Source organism: Entelurus aequoreus, linkage group LG23, assembly GCF_033978785.1.
Source record: "Entelurus aequoreus isolate RoL-2023_Sb linkage group LG23, RoL_Eaeq_v1.1, whole genome shotgun sequence".
NCBI classification, from domain to species: Eukaryota; Metazoa; Chordata; class Actinopteri; order Syngnathiformes; family Syngnathidae; genus Entelurus; species Entelurus aequoreus.
The window spans coordinates 39348753-39376294 of NC_084753.1; the positions used below are offsets into that span (position 1 = coordinate 39348753).

Genomic DNA, 27542 nt, shown 5'->3' on the forward strand with positions numbered 1-27542 from the left:
TTGTTTATTGCATAAAGGTCTGGGGACATACATATAAAACAATCACACAACAATATTCATATTACACAAGAGAGTAATAAAGACAATTAATAGAATGGATTATAGAGACCCAACAAATGATTCATAAAGTCACACATTTTAAAATTGTATAAAACACAACTGCTCAAATGATGTATAAAGTAAATAATAATATGCTTCCAGAAGTGGTCCAGAAGATGTTTCAGATGTGAACCAGTAAATATGTGTACTCAAAAGCAAAGGTATGAACACATGTAAAACAAATATGTACATCATATAAAGGAGTTCATCTATGGAATCATCTACAATTACAAAATAAAATATGTAACCCTTCATTATTTCAAAAAACATATATAAAACACTATTATGAATAAGTATAAAAGTGAATTATGAATATCTACACTCAAAATGTTTATCGTATGTAACATATTTTATGTACTGTTTATTCTCACCTTTTCAGTCAAATTGTTCTGTTCATTTTAAAGTACACAAATGTGTATATTAACTCATGTACTTGACTGAAATAAAAGCACTAACCTGAAGTGTCTAAACTATAAATGTTAGAATCATATTAACAAGATTGTGTTACACACACAACAATGATGTCACACATGTTATATGTGCTGTCAATGTTAAAGTTTTGACAGTTTATTTCAAATCCTGCATCTTCATTTGCTGCTGCTGTTCTCACCAGCACACTTGTGTTTCTTACACTGGTACTTAGAAGACAATCTTTCACCACACACACTGCAACTCAACACTTTCTCACCTGTGTGTGTTCTCATGTGTACTGTACAAGATTGTCGGCGTCGAAAGCTTTTGTTGCAGCTTGAACAGGAGTATGGTTTTTCACCAGAGTGCGTTCTCATGTGTACATTTAATTGCAGTCTTTTTATATAACTTTTACCACATACTGAACATTGAAAAGGTTTTTCTCCAGTGTGTGTTCTCATGTGTGTTTTGAAATTTTGATTTTGAGTAAAATCTTTACCGCAGATTGAACATGAAAAAGGTTTTTCGCCAGTGTGTGTTCTCATGTGTACTTTGAAATGCTGCTTTTGAGTAAAATCTTTACCGCAGATTGAACATGAAAAAGGTTTTTCGCCAGTGTGTGTACTCATGTGTGTTTTCAAATGTTGACTTTGAGTAAAATCTTTACCACAGATTGAACATGAAAAAAGTTTTTCTCCGGTGTGTGTTCTCATGTGTATTTTGAAACTGTGCTTTTTAGTAAAATCTTTACCGCAGATTGAACATGAAAAAGGTTTTTCTCCAGTGTGTGTTCTCATGTGTACTTTCAAACGTTGACTTTGAGTAAAATCTTTACCACAGATTGAACATGAAAAAAGTTTTTCTCCAGTGTGTGTTCTCATGTGTGTATTGAAATTGTGCTTTTGAGTAAAATCTTTACCGCAGATTGAACATGAAAAAGGTATTTCGCTAGTGTGTGTTGTCATGTGTACTTTGAAATGCTGCTTTTGAGTAAAATCTTTACCGCAGATTGAACATGAAAAAGGTTTTTCTCCAGTGTGTGTTCTCATGTGTGTTTTCAAATTGTGCTTTTTAGTAAAATCTTTACCGCAGATTGAGCATGAAAAAGTTTTTTCTCCAGTGTGTGTTCTCATGTGTCTTTTCAAATTACTAGATTTAAAAGTTTTGTCGCAGTGAGAACATGTGAAGTGTGTGTTGTCAGTGTGACATGTCTTATCATCTTTAGAGTCTTCATCATCAGTGTCAGGAGAGTGTGACGTTGTGTCCTCACTATCTGATAGTGGAGCTAAGAGCTTGTCTGCTTGTGATCCTCCACAGTGGTCTCCATCAGCTTCTGTTGTCATGTGTTGAGTTGAGCTGCTGCTTGGAGGCTCCGCCTCTCTCTTCTCCTCACTTTCACCTTTGACCTCATCATCTTCACTCTTCACAGGGACACCAGTCACTGGGAACTCCTCCAACCATTCAATATGCTCTCCCTCCTGATTGATGCTGTGTTCCTCCTCTTCCCCTTTAATGTGAGGGGTCAGTGGGTCCTCCTCTTCCTCTTTAATGTGAGGGGTCAGTGGGTCTTCCTCTTCCTCCTTAATGTGAGGGCTCAGTGGATCCACCACTTCCTCTCTAAAATGGGGTGTCAGTGGGTCCTCCTCTTCCTCTTTGATGTGAGTGGTCAATGGGTCATCCTCTTTAAAATGGGGGATCAGTGGGTGTTTCTCTTCCTTTTTAATGTTGGAGGGCTGTGGCTCCATCCTGAAGCTCCACTTCTGTTGCTCAGGGAGAAGATGTTCTTCACAGACGTCTGCAGGACACAAGAAGACAAACACGTTTTAGAAACATCCATCTCTGCTCAGTCACACAATGCATTCAGTACTTTTACATGCACTTAGGAAAAACAAGTTATCGTATGAACTGTCTTGAAATCTCAGTGACGCACAAACACGCTGCTCTTTACAACATTATTCACAGGAAAATAAAAACAAACCAGGACGACAGGACTTTTTACTATGGATGGACAATATGGTTTAAAATTGATTTTGTGATGTATTATTTCATATAAAATTACTAATATAACCATTTTAAAACAGGATACACAGGCTCCTAATTTAATTGCTGAAATATGCAGTAAAATATTACATCATTTCCAGTATTATTTTCTCAAATAAAGTAACCAGATATTAACAGTAAATAAACAAGTACATTAATAATAATAGTTTCGACAAAATAATACAATTAGAAATGACACAATATGTTGATATGATGTATTGTGACATATATTGTTATTAGGATATATATTTGAGGTCATATCGCCCATACCAAACATTGGTTCGCCGAGTCATTTTGTTTGGCCCACCAAATATATTTATTTTTTATATTCTTCAGATGTGTGTGTACGTTTAAAATGTGGTACTACTGTTCTACATCACGTGGAAGTGTCATGCCATGGGGTTGGTGTGCTTTTAACTAAGGGTGTGACGATACGGTCAGCTCACCAAAGGATACTCGATATTGGCTTTCGGAGAACGAGACGATATTTTGGTGGTTAACATGATTCTTACACATATGTGTACTTCATGTGTATATGAATGTACTTTCCCTTGTGTGCTTAGTTTTACTGTAACTTCATTGTGGATAATATCTATAAACAACCTCAATTGTTTTTCATCTTTAATTTGAAGGACTGTTTACTTATCTGACAAATTCAAAGGAAGCTGCACTTTTTTAAAATGTCGCCTATCATTCACAATCCTTATGTAACACATATGTTTTTAATTTTTATGAATTATAATTAGTAAATAAACATGAGCAAAAATCAGCTAACATTGGAGTCAATAGGAGCTCCTTTATTAGACCCACAAAGTCCTCCAAACAACATTGCTGGTTTACGAGCAGACGAGCATGTTCGGCGGCACACAATCACAGAGTACTTACAAGCAGACACAGTGTGTAGACAGAAAAGGGAGAACGGACGCATTTTGGCTAAAAAACTAACAATAAAGGTGAAGTTATAACACTGAAACACCCTCAGGAAGAGATGCTTTAAGACATGGCTAGCTAGCTAGCCGCTAATGTCCATCAGCCGTCGGCAGTGTTTTAGCTACTTCTAAATCACTAATCCTCGCCTCCATGGCGACAAATAAAGTAAGTTTCTTACAAGTATCATTATCACTGCAGGACGAGGAATAGCTAAACATGCTTCACTACACCGTAGCTCACTGGCATCAAATAGTAAACAAACGCCACGTACCTAGTCGATACTACTATGATTATGTCGATATTTTTTGGCATCACAACATCTTCTTTCGTTTTTTAGAACTGTACATTATGTTTATAAACTCAGGAAATATGTCCCTGGACACATGAGGACTCTGAAGATGACCAATGTATGATCCTGTAACTACTTGGTATCAGATTGATACCCAAATATGTGGTATGATCCACAAACTAATGTAAAGTATCAAACAACAGAAGAATAAGTGATTATTACATTTTAACAGAAGTGTAGACAGAACATGTAAAAAGAGAAAGTAAGCAGATATTAACAGTAAATGAACGAGTAGATTAATAATTCATTTTCTACCACTTGTCCTTAATAATGTTGATAAAATAATAGGTAGATAAATGACACAATATGTTACTGCATATGTCAGCAGACTAATTAGGAGCCTTTGTTTGTTGATTACTTACCACTAAAAGACAAGTTGTCTAGTATGTTCACTATTTTATTTAAAAACTAAACTGCAATAATAAACATGTTTAATGTACCCTAAGTTTTTTTGTTAAAATAAAGCCAATAATGCTATTTTTGTGGTCCCCTTTATTTAGAAAAGTACCAAAATAATTTTAGTACCGGTACCAAAGTTATGGTATCGTTACAACACTACCACCTATATTTGAATATTGTCTAATGGAAATGACTGCTGTCTGATAATCACATTAATTAACATAAACATTAAAGTCAGAGTAACTGACTCTGACTTTCTCTTACCTCTCTATATTTGGAGGTAAAACTCTCGAGCTTTACATACTCAGGAGTTTGCACTTAACCTGCTCTCTGGAATATTCCCCCGGTGACTGTGTGAGTTTTGTGTAAACATGTTGATACACATTGTTACAAACTGAGAGGAACATCAACCTCTCATAAATATTGTGTGTCTGAAACTGTCTCGTTTTTATGAACAACATAAAACAATCAGTGCATCATCCTCACATGACAATTCATCTTCCTATAGACAATCTATTCAAGAATAGTGTTAATACTAAATATAAAGTTAGTAAACATGTGAGAGTAAGAAGTAAACAAACCTGTTCTGTGTAACACAACTTGATGTTTTTTATGTTGTCGCTCCTTCTCCTCTTTTGTTGGACTAAGTTCCTCCTCGTACTCTGCTATCGTTTTTTCGCACATTTTCACACAATCACAACACTTTACACTCACACTTGATCTCTGCTTAGCGATGTGTTTTGATCACTTCCGCCTCTCTTTGTTAGCAGCTAACAAGCTAAGCTAACTAGCAAGCTAAGCTAGCTCGAGAAGCATCAAAGTGCGCTCAGACTAATATAACCGGATGCAAACAGTTATTAACGATGTTTACTCTATTCAATAGAGTCTAATAAAGGACATATATGTGTACATGGACGCACAGATTAAGAACACTGAACTGTGACGACTGCAATAACGTCTTCACCGTCAGACGCCATCTTGCTTTATCCTCGCCGTGTTTGGTTCGCGCGCAGTGTTGTCAGATCTCGCGAGAGAAACAAGTAAGCAGCTCTCTCTTCCAGATCTCGCGAGAGAAATAAGTACAAGCAGCTCCCCACCCCCCGTACAACTATTTTATTATATACTGTTTACTTATTCTGAAAATAAAAGTAAGCTTGTCCATTTTACATTTTCAAAACAAAGACATACAACTTATTTTCGTAAAAATATTCAAATATTTAACAATGTTTTGAAACGACAGTAGCATAAGGAAAGAAAAAAAGAAACACAATAAATATTACACTCATGATATTATATTTGTCTTTGATGCTAATCGTTTTTATAATGTATTTTAGAATGTGGAAGGTTTTCATGTTCTTTTTAAATTTCCTTTGCCATTATATATAGATATAATATACAGGACTGTCTCAGAAAATTAGAATATTGTGATAAAGTTAATTGACATTTTCAAAAGTTTCATTTTGTTTTGCTGTTATAAATCTTTTTTTTTACTTGGTCTGAGGAAATATTCTACAAACGTAATTTTTTGAGATATGATTTTTGAGTTTTCTTAAGCTGTATGCCATAATCATCAATATTAAAATAATAAAAGGCTTGCAATATTTCAGCTGATGTGTAATGAATCCAGAATGTATGATATTTTCATGTTTTTAGTTGCATTACAGAAAATAAAGGACTTTATCACAATATTCTAATTTTCTGAGACAGTCCTTTAAATCTATATGTATATCAGAATCAAAATCAGAATCAGCTTTATTGTTATTACGCAGGGTAACGAGATTGAGGCCATTCCATACAGTGCGATGTGTGCATGCAAGAAAACAATGTGTAAATATATAAAAATATGAAAAATATAGAAGTGCAAAGAAAGGTGTGGAATGAATATATACATGAATATATACATGAATATCTACTTGAAAAAAACAGGGTGGTTGGTGGAATGGGTTATTGCACCGAAGAGAAGGCAGTTATGAGGGACAATGGGGCAGTCCGTTCAGGGTGGTTATGGCCCTGGGGAAGAAGCTGTTCTTTAGCCTGTTTGTCTTGGTTTTAATGCACCTGCAGTGCTTCCCAGAGGGCAGCAGGTGGAACAGGTCAGAGCCAGGGTGGGTGCTGTCCTTGATGATGGCACTGGCTCTGTTGAGGCAGAGGGAGGTGTAGATGTCCATCAGAGAGGGGAGAGGGCGGCCGATGATCTTCTGAGCCGTCTTGACCACTCTTTGCAGCCTCTCCTTGTCTGCTGCAGTGCAGCTGCCGTACCATACTGTAATACAGTAGGTCAGAAGGCCCTCGATGGACGAGCGGTAGAAGGTCAACAGCAGGTCAGGCTTCAGGTTGTACTTCCCGAGGACTCTCAGGAAGTGTAGCCGCTGCTGAGCCTTCTTGACGATTGATGTGGTGTTGACTGTCAAGGAAAAGTCGTTAGAGATGTGAAATCCAAGGTACCTGAAGGTGTGGACCCTCTCCACACGCTCGCCGTTGATGTAGAGGGGGCCAGGGTCGGTGCTGCTCCTCCTGAAGTCGACGATGATCTCTCCGGTCTTTCTGGTGTTGAGAGCGAGGTTGTTCTCCGAAGACCAGGCCGTCAGCTTCAGGACCTCCTCCCTGTAGGCAGCCTCGTCACCCCTGGAGATGAGCCCGACCACTGTGGTGTCGTCAGCGAACTTGACGATAAGGTTGTCACTGCCGGCTGGACTGCAGTCATGGGTGTAGAGGCAGTAGAGGAGGGGGCTCAGCACACAGCCCTGTGGGGAGCCGATGCTCAGCGTGCGGGAGGATGAGAGGTGGGGGTCAAGTCTCACATTCTGGGGTCGGTCCGTTAAGAAGTCCCTTATCCAGGCGTTTGTGAGAGGGGGGAGGCCAAGAGTGTCCAGTTTATTGCAGAGTCTGTCCGGGATTATTGTATTGAACATACTTGCCAACCCTCCCGTTTTTAGCGGGAGAATCCCGGTATTCAGCGCCTCTCCCGACAACCTCCCTTCTCCCGACAAACTCCCGGTTTTCAGCCAGAGCTGGAGGCCACGCCCCCTCCAGCTCAATGCGGACCTGAGTGGGGACAGCCGTTCTCACGTCCGCTTTCCCAGCAGCTTGCCTGCCCAATGACGTCATAACATCTACGGCTTTTAGAGAGTAGAGTGCACAACAAGCAGAGAGAGTTCTTGGTTTTGTTGTGTGGGTTTATTGTTAGGCAGTTTCATTAACATCCTCCCAGCGCGGTAACAACACACAACAACAGCAGTCACGTTTAGTCTACCGTAAAGCAGTTCGTCTGCCGTAAACAGCAATGTTGTGACACTCTTAAACAGGACAATACTGCCACCTACCGGATAGCCTGCAGAACACTGAAATTCAAGTATGTCTTTTATTTATATGTATAATAAAATAAAAAATACAAATAAAATATATATATAGCTAGAATTCACTGAAAGTCAAGTATTTCATATATATATATATATATATATATATATATATATATATATATATATATATATATATATATATATATATATATATATATATATATATATATATATATATATATATATATATATATGTGAAATACTTGATTTGGTGAATTCTAGCTGTAAATATACTCTCCTCTTAACCACGCCCTTGGCCACGCCCTTGCCCCCCCCCCCCTCCCCGACCACGCCGCCCCCCGCCCCCCCCCCACCTCCCGATATTGGAGGTCTCAAGGTTGGCAAGTATGGTATTGAAGGCAGAACTATAATCCACAAAGAGCATCCGGACGTAGCTCTGCTGCTGCTCCAGGTGGTTCAGAGCAGAGTGGAGAGCAACAGCGATGGCGTCCTCTGTGGATCTGTTCGCCCGGTATGCGAACTGGTGGGGGTCGAAATCTGGAGGGATATGGTCCTTGATGTGCTGGAGAACCAGTCTCTCGAAGCACTTCATGATTATCGGAGTGAGGGCCACTAGTCGGTAATCATTCAGGCTGGTGATGGGAGACTTCTTCTGCACCGGGATTATTGTAGATGACTTCAGGCAGGATGGGATGACTGCCTGAGCCAGGGAGAGGTTGAAGATCCTGGTGAGGGGGGAGCGAGCTGGTGGGCGCACGCCCTGAGCACTTGCAGGTACTCCGTCTGGTCCGGCAGCCTTCCTGGGGTTCACAACCAGGAGCACTCGTCTGACACTGTGCTCCTGTACAGTGAGTGGAGTGGTGCCGGAGCCCGGTGGGGGCGGGGGCAGGACTGGAGCAGATGAGTGTCGCTGGGGGGTTTCGAAACGGGCAAAGAAACAGTTAAGCTCCTCTGCCAGTGTCGCACTCTGATCCGCAGTTGTCAATTCGCAGCCTCTGAAGTTTGTGATGTCATGAATGCCCCGCCACACCTCCCGTGAGTTATTGCTGGACAGATGGGACTCTATGCACCAGGTCCGCCTTTGCTTTTTTAATCCCTCTCTTCAGGTCGGCTGTAACAGCACTGTACAGTGCCCTGTCCCCTGACCTGAAGGCTGCGTCGCGGGCCCTGGGGAGTGTGCATATATATATAAATAAATAAATAAATAAATGTGGAAATACTGTCAAAGCGCTTTGAGTACCTTGAAGGTAGAAAAGCGCTATACAAGTACAACCCATTAATCATTTATATGCAAATATATATATATATATATATATATATATATATATATATATATATATATATATATATATATATATATATATATATATATATATATATATATATATATATATATATTTAAAAAATATATATGTATAATTATATATTTGCATATACATATATATATATAGCAATCCCTACAGTTTTGTCAAAGGTCTTTTTGAGCAAGAGAAGAGTGGGAGCCTCAAAGTGCCCATAAAAGACCTGGAGGAGCACCTGAGGAAGACCTACACCGACGGCCAGAGGCATGAGCCAGTAACTGTCCCGCCCGACATGCCACCAATTCATGCACCTGAACACCAAATGGACATAAGATCTCCCACATGGAGCGAGGTGGAGAAGACCGTGAAGCAGGCAAGATCAGCATCATCACCCGGGCCCAATGGTATCCCGTATAGGCTTTATAAGAACACCCCCAGAGTCTTAAGATACCTTTGGAAGCTGATGAAGGTAGCATGGCAGAAGGGAGTGATACCGAAAGCTTGGCGAAGAGCAGGAGGCATCCTGATCCCCAAAGAGAAGGACTCGTCATCCATTGGCCAGTTTCGCCAGATCAGCTTGCTGAATGTAGAGGGGAAGATTTTCTTCAGTGTCCTTGCCCAGAGACTCTCCACGTTCCTGCAAAGAAACAGCTTTATTGATACATCGGTGCAGAAAACTGGGATCCAGGGTTTCTCAGAATGCTTGGAACATGCCAATATGATCTGGCACCAGATACAAACTGCAAAAAAAGAACAGAGAGACCTACATGTGGTATTCTTAGACCTTGCCAACGCCTTTGGGTCAGTCCCTCATAAGATCTTGTGGACGGCCTTCAATTTCTTTGGTGTACCTAACCAAGTCACTGAACTGGTCAAGAGTTACTTTCAGGATCTCCAGTTCTGCATAACAGTTGAGGGAAACACCACCTCCTGGCAGCATCTGGAAATTGGCATTATGGCGGGCTGCACAGTTTCCCCTCTGGCATTCGTCATGGCAATGGAATTGGTCATACGGGCATCCCAGTGGGTAGTGGGAGGTGAGAGGACCAAGAGTGGCCTACGTCTTCCGCCAATTAGAGCCTTTATGGATGACATGACCGTCATTACAACAACAAAACCATGCACCAGACGCTTGCTGCAGAAACTTCAGGAAAACATTCAATGGGCACGGATGGACTTCAAGCCAAGCAAGTCACGCAGCATCTCCATCATAAAAGGTCAACTAACAGGTGAGCGGTTCCACATCAGCGAGGAACCAATTCCAACACTCCTAGAGAAGCCCATCAAGAGCCTCGGAAGATGGTATAATGCAGATCTCAGAGACACCCAGCAACTTGAACAACTGCGGCAGGACACGGCTAACGGCCTCAGGCAGATTAATAGCACTGCACTACCAGGGAAACTGAAGCTCTGGTGCCTCCAGTTTGGGTTGCTACCCAGACTCCGGTGGCCGTTAACTATGTACGAGGTCTCAATAAGCCATGCTACTCGCTTCGAAAGGCTAGTGAACTCGCATGTAAGGAAGTGGCTCGGACTTCCAAAGTGCTTCAGCAGCGTTGGACTCTACAGCGACGGAGCCCTGTCGCTACCAATTTCTAGCCTGGTCGAAGAGTTCAAATGTGCCAAGGTGAGGCTGGAGATGTCCCTCACTGACTCCCGGGACCCTGTAGTGAGAGCCGCCGCTCCTTGCCTCGTTACAGGGCGGAAGTGGACCCCAGTCACAGCTGTGCTACAGGCCAAATCAGCTTTGCTCCATCGTGACGTAGTGGGCCACGTCCAACAAGGTAGAGGAGGCTTTGGCCTTGGAACCGTAACTCCTCTCTGGCAAAAGGCATCTGCAACCGAACGTCGAACTATGGTTGTAGAGGAAGTGCGTCGTCAGGAGGAAACAGCCAGACGTTCCAAAGCTGCAACACAAGCCAAACAGGGCCGCTGGACAAGGTGGGAGGGTGTTGAAAGGAAAAAACTCACGTGGAGCGAACTTTGGGGCATGGAATCCAACAGGCTGAGTTTCATTGTTCGAGCAACATATGATGCGCTACCATCTCCCATAAACCTGCAACAATGGTTTGGAAAGGACCCATCCTGTCCCCTGTGTACAACCCCAGCAACACTCAAGCACATAATGGTTGGCTGTAGAACCAGCCTCACTCAAGGCAGATATACGTGGAGACATAACCAGGTCCTCAGATGTCTAGCTGACAAACTTGAGTGCAGGAGGATATCCATCAACGCCCAACCCATCAACAACCAGGATGTGTGCCGACACCTACCAGCGTTTGTTCGGGAGGGGGAAAAGCTGAAGACAAGACCTTCAAATCCTGATCTAAGCCCATTGAATGCAGCCAGGGACTGGCAGATGCGAGTCGACTTAGATCAGAGGCTAATTTTCCCCCCGGCGATCGCAACGACCACCCTGCGTCCAGACCTCGTCCTATGGTCTGAAACCTGCCATATTGTCTATATCATTGAACTGACAGTTCCGTGGGAGGATGCCATTGAAGAAGCGTATGAACGCAAGAAGCTGCGGTACTCCAACCTTGCAGCTGAGGCACAGGACAGAGGCTGGAAGGTAAGGGTGCGCCCAGTGGAGGTGGGCTGTAGGGGCTTTGTAGCTAGCACAACAGCAAAGCTCCTTAGGGAGGTTGGAGTCAGGGGGCAGGCTCACAGACAGGCCATTAAAGAGCTGGCCAACACAGCAGAGAGGACGAGCCATTGGTTGTGGTTGAGGAGGAGTGACACCAGCTGGGCTGCTAAGGCTAACACCTAATGGGACACACACACCCAGGGATTTGATCACCCTGGGGTGGGCCCTTCCTCAGCAGAGGGTGTCTTGTGGTAAGCCGGGCCGAAACACCCCGTGACGCTGGGGCACACAACTGAAGATGTGTCCCAATGGTGGAAAAGCCTCCCAGCAGTGTCACCTAGCCTCACTTAGGTATGCGGTCAGGTGCAAGCCTGGCTCAGGGAGGAGGACGCCCCTGCCATGCAGAGTCCCCAGGGATTGTACCAACTAGTCCTTTCAACAAATTATTATAAATATATATTTAAAAAATATATATATTTATATATATATATATATATATATATATATATATATATATATATATATATATATATATATATATATATATATATATATATATATATATATATATATATAAATATATATTTATATATATATTTTTTTCTTTGATTAGCCATCCATCCATCCAATTTCTACCGCCTGTCCCCTTTTGGGGTCACTGGGGTGCTGGAGCCTATCTCAGCTGCAATCGGGCTCCACATCCCACATCCCACACCCCAGATTGTAAATAATGTAAATAATTCAATGTATATACTCTGATGATTATCTTGTGTGATGACTGTATTATGATGATAGTATATATCTGTATCATGAATCAATTTAAGTGGACCCCGACTGAAACAAGTTGAAAAACTTATTCGGGTGTTACCATTTAGTGGTCAATTGTACGGAATATGTACTTCACTGTGCAATCTACTAAAAAAAGTCTCAATCAATCAATCAATCAATCAAAAACACCCTGGACAAGATGCCAAGACAGTTTCAGACACACAATATTTATGAGAGGTTGATGTTCCTCTCAGTGTGTAACAATGTGTATCAACATGTTTACACAAAACTCACACAGTCACCGGGGGAATATTCCAGAGAGCAGGTTAAGTGCAAACTCCTGAGTATGTAAAATGAAGTGTATTCATTCACTCATATCATGTTCTACACTTGGTGAATGTTCATATTCATCTCGGAGAAAGCAAACCATCAGGTTTGAGTAAACAGTGGTATTTCAGTTTGAGCACATGATAAGATAAGGTCCCTTAGTTTGATACTCGCAGGTGAATTGGATTACTTCTCGTAGAAAAAGAGGCCCTAATTGGGACTTCGGAATGCAAAAGTGACAACCATATCCTTGAAAGGAGACTACCTGTCTAGCTCAAACGCCAACCTTTAAGTTATGACTTAAAGCAGTTGTTTTCCAGACACTTACACACCAACATCTCCTTTCGTGGTCAGGTGGTGCTGTTTAGCTTTAGCGCACACCCAGACAGTGAAAGAAGGAATATATCAAATGATGGTTTGGCTTCTCCGGGAGAGGAGTCCTCCATATTTGACCTGACCTCCTCCCAGGAACTGCAGTCCTGTGTAAATGACGCTCGCTGGTAATAAAGCAACTTTTGCTTCAGTAAAGCGTCTCCGACGTCTCTTTTGATCCAGCCGCACTGCCGTGTCGCCCTTCTGTCCGGACGACGATGACAAGACCAGAATTGCACTTCAAAAGCTCCAGAGTTTTACCTCCAAAAATAGAGAGGTAAGACAAAGTCAGAGTCAGTTGCATAAAACACTGAAAGGGATTGGCGCGGTTGGTAGAGTGGCCGTACCAGCAACCTGAGGGTTCCTGGTTCGAGCGCCACCTTCTACCAACTTCGTCACGTTTGTTGTGTCCTCGGGCAAGACACTTCACCCTTGCTCCTGATGAGTCGTGGTTATTGCCTTGCATGGCAGCTCCCGCCATCAGTGTGTGAATGTGTGTGTGAATGGGTGAATGTGGAAATAGTTTCAAAGCCCTTTGAGTACCTTGAAGGTAGAAAAGCGCTATACAAGTATAACCCATTTACCATTGTTCCTATAACCCCTTTGTTCAAATGTTTGTTCCACTTGGCATCTTGTCTGACTCGCACCATGCACAGCCTTCCTTGTCACATATTGTTCCTTTTCCCGCTATCCATTCAGTAATTCAAACTGATCCAGCAGCGCGATTGAAGATTATTTTTATTTACAAAAATCAAGGAACCAGGATACTCGGGAAACAAAATAAAAGGTAGCCTATATAAAACGAGATATATGTGCACATGTATGCACTGATTAAAAATACAGAACTATAATGCCCACGTTTAGACTTTCTCCATCAAACGCCATCTTGCTTTTTCCTCCTTCTTCTTTCTATTTCCAGCAGACTAGTAGAACATCTTAGGTGTATTGCTGCCCTCCACAGGTTCTTCACGGGATTTCCTCCTTCTGTCCTATGGCCCACACTACATTCTACAGTCCAGTAGGTGGCAGTATGAACCTTTCAAGTCATGGCTGCAAACTGCCAGTAAGAAGACGAAGTAATAGAGCTGGTTGCTTGTTTCTCTCGCGAGACCTGACAACATTTTTTAAATAGAACAATTGACAGGATGGCAACATCCAAACAAACCAAGTCATCTCCAATACATCTCAACATTACACACATCCTCCAGGCTGAGTTAGTCTCTAGATGATGAAGTAAGCTGGAAACTACAAGTAAGTCATAAAAAGAAAACATTTCAAAAATTGACCGCGATAATAAATAGAATAAAATACATACTTACAAATATTAACTACATTTATTGTACCCAGCTTTAGTTGAAGCATAAATTGTTTATTGCATAAAGGTCTGGGGACATACATATAAAACAATCACACAACAATATTCATATTACACAACAGAGTAATAAAGACAATTAATAGAATGGATTATAGAGACCCAACAAATGATTCATAAAGTCACACATTTTAAAATTGTGTAAAAGACAACTGTTCAAATGATATATAAAGTAAATAATAATATGCTTCCAGAAGTGGTCCAGAAGATGTTTCAGATGTGAACCAGTAAATATGAACTAAGAGGGATTTATGAGTACTCAAAAGCAAAGGTATGAACACATGTAAAACAAATATGTATATCATATAAAGGAGTTCATCTATGGAATCATCTACAATTACAAAATAAAATATGTAACCCTTCATTATTTCAAAATCATATATAAAACACTATTATGAATAAGTATAAAAGTGAATTATGAATATCTACACTTAAAATGTTTATTGTATGTAACATATTTTATGTACTGTTTATTCTCACCTTTTCGGTCAAATTGTTCTGTTCATTTTAAAGTACACAAATGTGTATATTAACTCATGTACTTGACTGAAATAAAAGCACTAACCTGAAGTGTCTAATCTATAAATGTTAGAATCATATTAACAAGATTGTGTTACACACACAACAATGATGTCACACATGTTATATGTGCTGATGTTGTTAGAAAGTCAAAGTTAAAGTTTTGACAGTTTATTTCAAATCCTGCATCTTCATTTGCTGCTGCTGTTCTCACCAGCACACTTGTGTTTCTTACACTGGTACTTAGAAGAGAATCTTTCACCACACACACTGCAACTCAACACTTTCTCTCCTGTGTGTGTTCTCATGTGTGCTGTAAGAGTGTCTAGGTTACGAAAGCTTTTGTTGCAGCTTGAACAGGAGTATGGTTTTTCACCTGTGTGTGTTCTCATGTGTAATTTTAATTGCAGTCTTTTTATATAACCTTTACCACATACTGAACATTGAAAAGGTTTTTCTCCAGTGTGTATTCTCATGTGTGTTTTGAAATGGTCCCTTCGAGTAAAATCTCTACCGCAGATTGAACATGAAACATTTTTTTCTCTAGTGTGTGTTCTCATGTGTGTTTTGAAATTTTGATTTTGAGTAAAATCTTTACCGCATATTGAACATGAAAAAGGTTTTTCGCCAGTGTGTATTCTCATGTGTGTTTTGAAATTTTGATTTTGAGTAAAATCTTTACCACAGATTGAACATGAAAAAGGTTTTTCTCCAGTGTGTGTTCTCATGTGTGTTTTGAAATGGTCCCTTCGAGTAAAATCTTTACCGCAGATTGAACATGAAAAAGGTTTTTCGCCAGTGTGTGTTCTCATGTGTGTTTTCAAATGTTGACTTTGAGTAAAATCTTTACCACAGATTGAACATGAAAAAAGTTTTTCTCCAGTGTGTGTTCTCCTGTGTATTTTGAAATTGTGCTTTTTAGTAAAATCTTTACCGCAGATTGAACATGAAAAAGTTTTTTCTCCAGTGTGTGTTCTCATGTGTGTTTTCAAATGTTGACTTTGAGTAAAATCTTTACCACAGATTGAACATGAAAAAAGTTTTTCTCCAGTGTGTATTCTCATGTGTGTTTTGAAATTGTGCTTTTGAGTAAAATCTTTACCGCAGATTGAACATGAAAAAGGTATTTCGCTAGTGTGTGTTGTCATGTGTACTTTGAAATGCTGCTTTTGAGTAAAATCTTTACCGCAGATTGAACATGAAAAAGGTTTTTCTCCAGTGTGTGTTCTCATGTGTGTTTTCAAATGCTGCTTTTGAGTAAAATCTTTACCACAGATTGTACATAAAAAAAGTTTTTCTCCAGTGTGTGTTCTCATGTGTGTTTTGAAATTGTGCTTTTGAGTAAAATCTTTACCGCATATTGAACATGAAAAAGTTTTTTTTCCAGTGTGTGTTCTCATGTGTCTTTTCAAATTACTAGATTTAAAGGTTTTGTCACAGTGAGAACATGTGAAGTGTGTGTTGTCAGTGTGACATGTCTTATCATCTTTAGAGTGTTCATCATCAGTGTCAGGAGAGTGTGACGTTGTGTCCTCACTATCTGATAGTGGAGCTAAGAGCTTGTCTGCTTGTGATCCTCCACAGTGGTCTCCATCAGCTTCTGTTGTCATGTGTTGAGTTGAGCTGCTGCTTGGAGGCTCCGCCTCTCTCTTCTCCTCACTCTCACCTTTGACCTCATCATCTTCACTCTTCACAGGGACACCAGTCACTGGGAACTCCTCCAACCATTCAAGATGCTCTCCCTCCTGATTGATGCTGTGTTCCTCCTCTTCCCCTTTAATGTGAGGGGTCTGTGGGTCCTCCTCTTCCTCTTTAATGTGAGGGGTCAGTGGGTCTTCCTCTTCCTCCTTAATGTGAGGGCTCAGTGGAGCCACCACTTCCTCTCTAAAATGGGGTGTCAGTGGGTCCTCCTCTTCCTCTTTGATGTGAGTGGTCAATGGGTCATCCTCTTCCTCTTTAAAATGGGGGATCAGTGGGTGTTCCTCTCCCTTTTTAATGTGGGAGGGCTGTGGCTCCATCCTGAAGCTCCACTTCTGTTGCTCAGGGAGAAGATGTTCTTCACAGACGTCTGCAGGACACAAGAAGACAAACACGTTTTAGAAACACACCATCTCTGCTCAATCACACAATGCATTCAGTACTTTTACATGCACTTAGGAAAAACAAGTTATCATATGAACTGTCTTGAATTCTCAGTGACGCACAAACACGCTGCTCTTTACAACATTATTCACAGGAAAATAAAAACAAACCAGGACGACAGGACTTTTTACTATGGATGGACAATATGGTTTAAAATTGATTTTGTGATATATTATTTCATATATTATTTATACCAAAAACTATAAAAATGGGACCCATCGCCTCCTTGCTTGGCACTCAGCATCAAGGGTTGGGGGTTAAATCACCAAATGATTCCCGAGCGCGGCAACCGAGAAGCATTCTAACTACCTCGGCAACCTCAGCCCCAGAAATAGGAGAGCCTACCACAGATTCCCCAGGCACTGCTTCCTCATAAAAAGATGTGTTCGTGGGATTGAGGAGGTCGTCAGCAGGTGATGGTGTGGAACACCGCAGAGGTCACCACAGTGTATATGTTTTTGTTGTTGTTGTTTTACTTTTGTGGCTGTGTGTAGAAGTGACTGCTCTTTTAATGTCTTTAATGTCCTATGGGTTCTTTGATGTTTCCCTCTTACACACATGTTTATGTGTGCTATGGCTATGAGTTTGTTTTTCTGTTTGGCCTCAGTCTGGACCCCCTCTCCAGGGGCCCAGGCTTAGACTGAATTTTTTTTCTCCCCCCTCCTCCCCCCTCCCCAGCGTTTACCTGTTTCTCACCTTTTTTGTAAGGGGCGCCGAAAGTTGGCAGACCCGTCAGCGATCCTGTTCTGTCTCCCTGTAATGTTTGTCTGCTCTTGAATGGGATTGTGTTGAAAATCTTGATTTCCCCTCTGGGATTATTAAAGTATTTCTGATTCTGATTGCGTTTTTATTGGCCGTCTTCAAAGTAATGAACTTTCCGGTACAAGTTCTTAAATTTTGATTCGCCGAAAGTTTTATCAGTCTCAAATACTGCCTCAGTTTGCACTTGGACAACTTTACCACGAGGGGGCTGTCAAAAGAAAGACTTTAGAAAGACAAGAAAACTTTGCTAATTAGTACTAATAAACTAGATTGATTGAGACATTGCTGGACAGCAGAGAAGTAACTAAATCCAAATAAACGTTGAAACTATTTTTTAAAGAAATCTGGCTTGTATCTTCAGTAGGGATGTAAATCGTTAAGAATTTATCGCTGTGATACCCTAATCGATATTCCTTATCGATACCAGTATTTATCAGTAGTCTTATCGGTACTACATGTCATTTGTGGAAATAAAAAAGTGGAAAAAAGGCATTTTAAATAGCATTCCTATTAGCACAAGAGGTTGAACACCTCCAACATGATGTTCTGTAACATCTCAGAGCAGGGAAGTCTTTTATCAACAGCTGTTTATTTGAAGTCTTAAAGAAGTCAACTATGTGTGCAGTGCAAGGTGAAATGCAGTTATGTCATCTTCTTGTCAATAACACACACATCAAATTTTGCGTGTTGTTGCTTCCTTATTTGTCATTATTCAAAGCTGATTTTAATGTGTAGCAGCGGCAGCTGAACTCAATGTGACAACGTGTCATAGTTACGTCAGTCAGCTGGAATTAAAAATACAAATAGTTGTGTCGTTAGTCCAGAATCTTCACGGTCCTCATGGACGACATAATTAGGAACCAGTACTAAAAAAAATGGTACTTGGTATACATCCCTAATCTTCACCACCAAAATATATGTTGACATATGTGCTGCTGAAGGTAAATAAACAGTAGCCATATTGAATGTTTGCCTTCATTTGACCACGTGAGGTAAGGAGGACGGCCTCTAGGTCACATGGTTACACCCCAGCAATTACATTGTTGATGATTGATGAGCATTCATTTTTAAATGGTGGTGTTAAAAAGCAAGTATATCTCCATCTTTAGTCATAAATGTGGCCCCCGGACGAACATGTGTCACAAACATTGTATTAGATGATATGTGGATGTTGTGCTTACTTGGACTGTGATGAAGCTGTGAGGACTCAGGTGGTTTGTCTTCATGCTCTTCAGTCTTCACAGAGACAACAGTCAGTGGAAACTTGGTGAGATCAGCCTCCTCCTGCCCTACAGGACACTCTCCCTCCTCTTCCTCTTTAAAATAGGGGGGCTGTGGATCCTCCTCGTCCCCTTTAAAATGTGAGGGCTGTGGATACTCTAAAGTGAAACTGTCCCCCTGCAGATGAGGGAGACATTCTTCTTGGTGTCCAATCAGCTGATGGATGTCTACAGGACACAAAAAAACACATTTTAACTCCTACATGCTAAATATTAAATTGTACATGAAATATAGGACTGTAGCTACTGAACATTTTATTAATCAAGTGTTCTACTGGAAATGTTTTCGATTAATCGAGTAACTGGATAAAACATAGTGTTGCTTGGTTAAAAACAAATTTAAGCGACTATAAGACATTTCACTTAATAATGAACGGCCAATTGGTTTGAGATGGTATGAGATCAAGATGTCATCTTTAGATCAGGCTTTGTTTTTTCGACAATCACTGCCACATTAAAAAGTTCAAGTACCAATGATTGTCACACACACACCAGGTGTGGTGAGATTATTCTCTGCATTTGATCCATCACCCTTGATCACCTCCCTGGGAGGTGAGGGGAGCAGTGAGCAGCAGCGGTGGCCGCGCCCGTGAATATTTTTAATGGTAATTTAACCCCCAATTCCAACTCTTGATGCTGAGTGTCAAGCAGGGAAGTAATGTGTCCCATTTTTATAGTCTTTGGTATGACTGGGTCGGGGTTTGAACTCACAACCTACCGATCTCAGGGCGGACACTCTAACCACTAGGCCACTGAGTAGGTGGATGTAGTAGGTGTTGTAGTAGGTTAATGGCTGCACCAATATGAAGGAAATAACAGGTCAGTATAGCTTTTACACACATAAATAACTTGTCAAACCTGCCAGCTAGCAGGCTAGGTTTACAGCGTCAGCTACCATGGTAACTGACTCTGACTTTCTCTTACCTCTCTATATTTGGAGGTAAAACTCTCGAGCTTTACATACTCAGTAGTTTGCACTTAACCTGCTCTCTGGAATATTCCCCCGGTGACTGTGTGAGTTTTGTGTAAACATGTTGATACACATTGTTACAAACTGAGAGGAACATCAACCTCTCATAAATATTGTGTGTCTGAAACTGTCTCGTTTTTATGAACAACATCAAACAATCAGTGTATCATCCTCACATGACAATTCATCTTCCTGTAGACAATCTATTCAAGAATAAATAAAAAGTTAGTAAACATGTGAGAGTAAGAAGTAAACAAACCTGTTCTGTGTAACACAACTTGATGTTTTTGATGTTGTCGCTCCTTCTCCTCTTTTGTTGGACAAAGTTCCTCCTCGTACTCTGCTATCGTTCTTTCGCACATTTTCACACAATCACAACACTTTACACTCACACTTGATCTCTGCTAAGCGATGTGTTTTGATCACTTCCGCCTCTCTTTGTTAGCAGCTAACAAGCTAAGCTAACTAGCAGGCTAAGCTAGTTCGAGAATCGTCAAAGGGCGCTCAGACTAATATAACCGGATGCAAACAGTTATGAACGATGTTTACTCTATTTAATAGCGTCTAATAAAGGACATATATGTGTACATGGACGCACAGATTAAGAACACTGAACTGTGACGACTGCAATAACGTCTTCACCGTCAGACGCCATCTTGCTTTATCCTCGTCGTGTTTGGTTCGCGCGCATTGTTGTCAGATCTCGCGAGAGTAAAAAGGAAGCAGCTCTCTCTTCCAGATCTCGCGAGAGAAACAAGTCCCCACCTCTTGTAACCCTAACCCACGAAAATGTTGATTTTTGCTATTACATCATCAGTAAGCCAACCTTTGGCCCAGGAATCACAGGATATAGATTCACAATACAAGCACCATGTTTGCACCAAAACACACACACACACACACACACACACACACACACACACACACACACACACACACACACACACACACACACACACACACACACACGCACGCACGCACACACACACACACACCCACACACACGCACACACACACACACACATACACGTGGCACAATAATACATAGTACCATAAATCAAAGCTAGAACCAAATAACTGTCATGACCTGTCATAGTAGGTCAGACCTTGTTCTGGTTTGTGTTGTAATGTTCATGATTGCTGCTCACATGCTTAGTATGTATTACACGTGACACATCCTCGTGCTGCAACGTGACATTCATGCATGACATCACTCCCGGAGAGGCAGGAATAAAGTAAATATTGCATGTTTTCATTTAGGACAAACACAAAGATTTTAACTTGGATTAGTGGTTTGAAAATAGTAACGCTTTACTTGTTACTGAAAAAAGGTGGTCATATCAGAGCATTGCGTTACTAAGTAACACGTTACCAGCATCACTGGATGTGCCCCAGTATCAGGGGCGAACTAATCGACAGTCCTAGGAGAACTTTATTCAAAGTATTAGAACAAGACTGCAGTTCCTGTGAGGAGCCAGGTCAGATGTATACTTCCATTTGATGTCATCGACCCTTGTCTGAAAGTTGGACCTTGAAAAATGCTGTATGTCATCGTATCAAATAAAACACAGATGGTGCTATATCGCTCTTACACAGTGTCAGTCAGTTTACAATTTTGGGGCCCTGTTGCTGACCAAAATACTGACCCCCCCACTTGGCCGTCAGTGTCCTGTCCGTTACAACTTCTTCACAACTCCCCAAGATAGGAGACACTCAGCATCCTTGGGAAGTCGACCCCAGAGGCTGGCGCATACTTGCCATCCTTGAGACCGCCGAATTCGGGAGATTGGGGGGTGGGGGGTGGGTGGGGTTGGAGAAAGCGAAGAACCAAGTTTAAGTAAATAGTAGTATTTCAGTTTCAGCACATAAGATAAGGCTTCTTAGTTTGACATTCACAGGTGGGCTGGATCACTCCTCATAGGGAAGAGGCCCTAATTTGGACTTCGGAATGCAGAAGTGATAGCCCTATCCTTGAAGCCCTAACCTTGAAAGAGACTACATGTCATAATTATTTCCCTTGAAGCAGAGACAAACGTGTGTGTCAGTGGCGTGCGGTGAGGTTAATGTCTGGTGAGGCACTGCATCATCACAGTCAGATTTACAAACATATGAACCCTAAAGAGTATCTTATTCACCATTTGATTGGCAGCAGTTAAAGGGTTATGTTTAAAAGCTCATACCAGCATTCTTCCCTGCTTGGCACTCAGCATCAAGGGTTGGAATTGGGGGTTAAATCACCAAAAATTATTCCCGGGCGCGGCTGCTGCCCACTGCTCCCCTCACCTCCCAGGGGGTGAACAAGGGGATGGGTCAAATGCAGAGGACAAATTTCACCACACCTAGTGTGTGTGTGACAATCATTGGTACTTTAACTTAACTTTAACTTTACACATACAAACTGTAGCACACAAAAAAGCACATTTAATAAAAATAACGTTATTATGGTCTTACCTTTACTTATAAGTGCGGGAACAGTGGTGTTCGTGTTGGAAGAGTTGTGAATGAATGAAATATGAAATCCGTGCTTCAGTCTGCAGGTGTACCTAATGTTGTGTCCCTGCGATCGTTCGCGGCTCCTCCAGCGCGAGCGTTGTTGTTTTTGCACTTTTTGGCTTCTTGTTAAGTGACTTTTTTGGGTGGATTCGGTCTTGCACGTGGAGGGTTTGGGTGTGGGCTTTGGTTGGTGTGGCCGCGGCGCTCCCGTCGGGCGGTGCATTCTGCGGCGGAGGTGCTTGGCACCAGGAGGCGGGGTTATGAGGCGAGCCTCTCACAGTGTGTCTTCGCAGCAGTTTTATGATCGCTCAGCACAAGAAATACGTTACACACATACAGTTGTTGACAAAATACACTGTACATTATATACCTCAGCTAACTAAACTATGGACATGTATAATATAATTCATTTAGCAATACGGTCTCACTGCACAGCAGGCCAGCAGTTAGCCGAGTCATTGCGCACGATCCATGTTGAGGCACAACGCAGTGACGTGCCTCAACTGGCTGCTGATCACCGTATCGTCTCTTCTCAGTATTTGAACGGCAAATGTGAAAATAAAAATAATCTAAAACTGGTGAAGTTAAATGGAAAATAACTTTAGTATAATCACTGGATACATATAACAATTTAATTAATTTTTTTTTCTTTTTACATTTTTTTTCTTTCCATGATGGCAGGTGAGGCCCCGCCTCCCCTGCCTCTAGTGACTGCACGTCACTAGAAATACTTGAGTTGGTGAATTCTAGCTTAAACATATTCCCATCTTAACCACGCCCCCAGCCACGCCTCCGCCCCCACCTCCCGGTATCGGAGGTCTCAAGGTTGGCAAGTATGCTGATATATATATAATATATATAACGGCAAAATACATTTAAAAAGAACATGAAAACCTCCCACATTCTAAAATACGTTATAAAAACGATTAGCATCAAAGACAAAAATAATATCATGAGTGTAATATTTATTTTGTTTCTTTTTTTTCTTTCCTTATGCTACTGTTGTTTCAATACATTGTTAAATATTTGAATATTTTTACAGAAATAAGTTGTATGTCTTTGTTTTGAAAATGTAAAATGGACAAGTTTACTTTTATTTTCAGAATGTTGAAATAGTTGTACCCGAGGTCGGGGGGAAAAGAGCTGGTTACTTGTTTCTCTCGCGAGATCTCAGCATTGCGCGCGAACCAAACACGGCGAGGACAAAGCAAGATGGCGTCTGACGGTGAAGACGTTATTGCAGTCATCACAGTTCAGTGTTCTTAATCTGTGCGTCCATGTACACATATATGTCCTTTATTACACTCTATTAAATAGAGTAAACATCGTTAATAACTGTTTGCATCCGGTTATATTAGTCTGAGCGAAAGAAACATCAAGTTGTGTTACACAGAACAGGTTTGTTTACTTCTTACTCTCACATGTTTCCTAATTTTACATTTATTATTAACACTATTCTTGAATAGATTGTCTATAGCACATATGTCAGAGTCAAGGCCCGCGGGCCATATCCGGCCCGCGAGAAGGTTTTTTACGGCCCTTGGGATGATCTTGATTTATTATTAGAACCGGCCCGCAGACCGCAGATCTTTTTTTTTTTTTTTTTTTTTTTTTTTAGACCGCAGATCTTTTACACGCACCAAGCGGATGCCGGTCCAAGGTTCCGAAAGGGGGCGAGCGGCCCGCCGGGACGCGCCTGCCGGCCGAAGGGCTGCAGCCCGGCCGTCAGTCGCGGAGCCCGCCGTGCCACGCGCGCCAAGGGGGCGGGCCGAAACCCGGCCCCGAGGCCCTGAGACTTCTGCTTTGTTTCCCCAAACCGCGCGTCACCGCCGGGCCCGCACCACCGTCGGGCTGCAGCCCGAGCGTCGGTGGCGGAACCCGTCATGTGCCGCGCGCGCCAAGCGGAGCGGGGGGGTCAAGCGGGCCGAAACCCGCAGGCCACCCCCTCACCACGAGGCCCTGAGACTTCTGCGTTTGACCCCTACGCGCGGCCCGTCGGGACGCGCCCGCCGTCAAGCCACGAGGGCCAGCCGTCGGGTCGCGGAGCCCGCCGTGCCACGCGCGCCAAGGGGCGGGCCGAAACCAGCGGGGGATTTCGGGCACCCAACTCGCCTCCCTCCCACGGAGGGAGGAGGGGGGTTTAATGTGAACATTACTGTGCAATCACATATTTAGAGTTTTTACTCAATTCAAGTTTAAAAGTTAAAGTTTAATATTTGTTTTCACTGCATGTTACTTCTCCTTAAACAAAGTGTTGTTTTAGATTTATAGATTTTTGCACTTTATTTTATTGTATTTCAATTTAATTATATTTTAAAAATATTTCAGTTGAGTGGATGATAGAAAATTGCTATTATTGTTTTTTTCTTTGAAGTAAATTTAGCCCACTTTTGCTAAAATAGAAAATATAGGCTACTGATGGTGCCTTGAATACCGGTTTCTTTCATTTAATGTTCATGTTATGGGGATTTTTATATAAAGGAAACTTGTCTTTTGTGTCTGTTGAAAATTAAAGATTACTGACAGAGCCATAAGAAAATATTGCTTTATTTATCTGATCATATTGGAATATATTTGTTAGGTTTTCAGTAGGTTCAATTAGGTTCACTAGACTATATGCGTCATTTAAAAATTTTTCAATGAACATTCGAACAGTCCGGCCCTCGGCTTGTAGCTAAATTTTTTATTTGGCCCTCCGTCCATTTGACTTTGACACCCCTGGTCTATAGGAAGATGAATTGTCATGTGAGGATGATGCACTGATTGTTTTATGTTGTTCATAAAAACGAGACAGTTTCAGACACACAATATTTATGAGAGGTTGATGTTCCTCTCAGTTTGTAACAATGTGTATCAACATGTTTAGGCAAGGCAAGGCAAGGCAAGGCAACTTTATTTGTATAGCGCTTTTCATACACAAGGCAGACTCAAAGTGCTTCACAGACAACAAAGTGAAATTAAAGAAAATAAAAGCAAAATTAAAATGCAGACAATAAAAATAAAAATAAAAACAGTGCAGACGTTAAAAGTTAAAAGATTAAAAGATTTAGCTGAAAGCTAAGGTGAACATAAAAGTCTTCAGTCTAGTTTTAAAAGTAGTGAGAGTTGGGGAGAGTCTGACATCTTCAGGAAGTTTATTCCAGCTATGTGTTGCATAGTGACTGAATGATGATCTCCCTTGATTTGAGTTTACTCTTGGAACCGCTAACAGATTGGTCTCAGAAGATCTTAGTGATCTAGAGGGCGTATATAGTGGGAGCATATCAGTGATATACTTGGGCCCTAGACCATGTAGTGATTTATATGTGAGCAGGAGGATTTTGAAATCTATTCTCTGATGTACAGGGAGCCAATGTAAGGATTTAAGAATTGGTGTAATGTGCTCACATTTTTTGGTCTTTGTTAGAACTCTAGCAGCAGCGTTCTGAACAAGCTGTAGCTGCCTGACAGTTTTTTTGGGAAGACCTGCAAGGAGACCATTACAATAGTCTAGCCTACTGGTAATAAAGGCATGTACAAGTTTTTCTAAGTCTTGAGCTGACATGAGCCCTCTAAGTCTTTTTACATTTTTGAGGTGATAGTAGGCCGATTTTGTTACTGATTTGATGTGACTGTCGAAATGTAAATCAGAATCTAAAATAACCCCAAGATTTCTGGCTTTATTTGAGGTTTTCAGGGACAGTGATTGAAGGTGTTGGATGACTTTAAACCTTTCTTTTTTAGCACCAAAAACAATTATCTCAGTTTTATCTTCATTTAGTTGTAGGAAATTTTGGCACATCCAGTGTTTGACTTGCTCAATGCACTGGCACAGAAGATCTATGGGGCGATAGTCATTTGGTGATAGCGCTACATAGATTTGGGTGTCATCGGCATAGCAATGATGGTCAATGTTATTATTTTGCATGATTTGTCCTAGTGGGAGCATATAGATGTTAAATAAAGTCGGCCCCAAGATTGAACCTTGGGGGACTCCACACGTTACGTTGGTTGGTTCTGATACAAAGTCACCAATGGAAACAAAATAGTTCCTATCTTGTAGATATGACTTGAACCAGCTTAAAACTGTGCCTGAGATCCCCACCCAGTTTTCCAACCTGTCCAAAAGTATTGAGTGGTCGACAGTGTCAAATGCAGCACTGAGGTCCAAAAGCATTAATACTGAAGTTTTGCCAGAGTCTGTGTTTAGACGGATGTCATTTATAACTTTAAGAAGGGCCGTCTCTGTGCTATGAAGAGGTCGAAATCCTGACTGGAAGTTGTTGTGGCAGCCAGTAGAAGCCAAGAAGTGATTTAGTTGTTGGAGGACAACTTTCTCAATTATTTTACTTATGAATGGTAGATTTGAAATTGGTCTGTAGTTGTTGATAACAGAGGCATCTAGGCTCTGCTTTTTTAGAAGAGGTTTAATGACTGCAGTTTTGAAAGCCTTCGGGAAATTGCCCGATTTAATAGAATTATTAACTATTTGCAAGATGTCTGTTGATAGGCAGTCAAAAACATTCTTAAAGAAGTTGGTAGGTAAAACATCAAGGCAGCAGGTGGATGACTTTAGAGCTGTCACCGTTTCCACTAGAGTTTTAGAGTCTATGGCATTAAAGCTTGCCATCATTGCTGTGTTACTTTTGCCTAAATGGGGTGGTGATCCAACTTTTTTACTTGAGATATTGATGGTGCGTCTGATGCCTTCAATTTTATCAGTATAAAAGAATGCAAAGTCATTGCATTTCTGCGTGGAATGGAGTTCGGCTGGTATTTGTGTTGGGGGTTTAGTCAGTCTGTCAACGATTGTGAATAGGGTTTTGGCCTTATTTGTGTTGCTGTTTATGATATTGGAGAAGAATGTTTCTCTAGCACTTTTTAAGACTAAATTGTAGGCCTGGAGGCTCTCTTTATAGATGTCATGGTGAATATGAAGTTTTGTATTCCGCCAGATTCGTTCAGCCTTCCTGCACTCTCTTCTCTGGGCTGTTACAGCAGCAGATTTTCTCCAGGGTGCCTTTTGCTTGCCAGAAATCGTTTTAACTGTAACAGGTGCAATGATATCTATGATATTCACAATTTTGGAATTAAAGTTGCTTACAAGATCATCAGCATGACA

The 27542-nt window shown here is 41.3% G+C and overlaps 3 protein-coding genes across 6 annotated transcripts in view; all 3 read right to left on the reverse strand.

Annotated features, from left to right (window-relative positions):
- LOC133640595 (gastrula zinc finger protein XlCGF57.1-like) overlaps positions 1 to 4928 on the reverse strand; it is a 300331-nt gene extending 295403 nt beyond the window's left edge. Inside the window, exon 1 of the mRNA XM_062034102.1 lies at positions 4810 to 4928. The gene's annotated coding sequence lies outside the window, so the exon portion shown is untranslated. The remainder of the gene's footprint in view (positions 1 to 4809) is intronic.
- On the reverse strand, positions 1 to 20622 carry LOC133640584 (gastrula zinc finger protein XlCGF57.1-like). 4 transcript variants are annotated; one of them, XM_062034081.1, is made up of 3 exons: positions 20208 to 20622; positions 18880 to 19146; positions 1 to 2305 (listed from the first exon to the last, which is right to left on the reverse strand). In XM_062034081.1, exons 1-3 carry the CDS (start codon positions 20308 to 20310, stop codon positions 687 to 689), a joined length of 1989 nt encoding a protein of 662 aa, XP_061890065.1. In that variant the 5' UTR covers positions 20311 to 20622; the 3' UTR covers positions 1 to 686. The 4 variants fall into 4 exon arrangements, with proteins under 4 accessions (XP_061890065.1, XP_061890067.1, XP_061890064.1 ...); XM_062034080.1 differs by lacking the exon at positions 1 to 2305 and adding an exon at positions 13994 to 16862; XM_062034083.1 differs by lacking the exons at positions 18880 to 19146; positions 20208 to 20622 and adding an exon at positions 4810 to 5227.
- The window catches only part of LOC133640662 (zinc finger protein OZF-like), a 23288-nt gene continuing 14789 nt past the window's right edge, over positions 19044 to 27542 (reverse strand). The window contains exon 3 of the transcript XR_009824194.1: positions 19044 to 19146. The gene's annotated coding sequence lies outside the window, so the exon portion shown is untranslated. The remainder of the gene's footprint in view (positions 19147 to 27542) is intronic.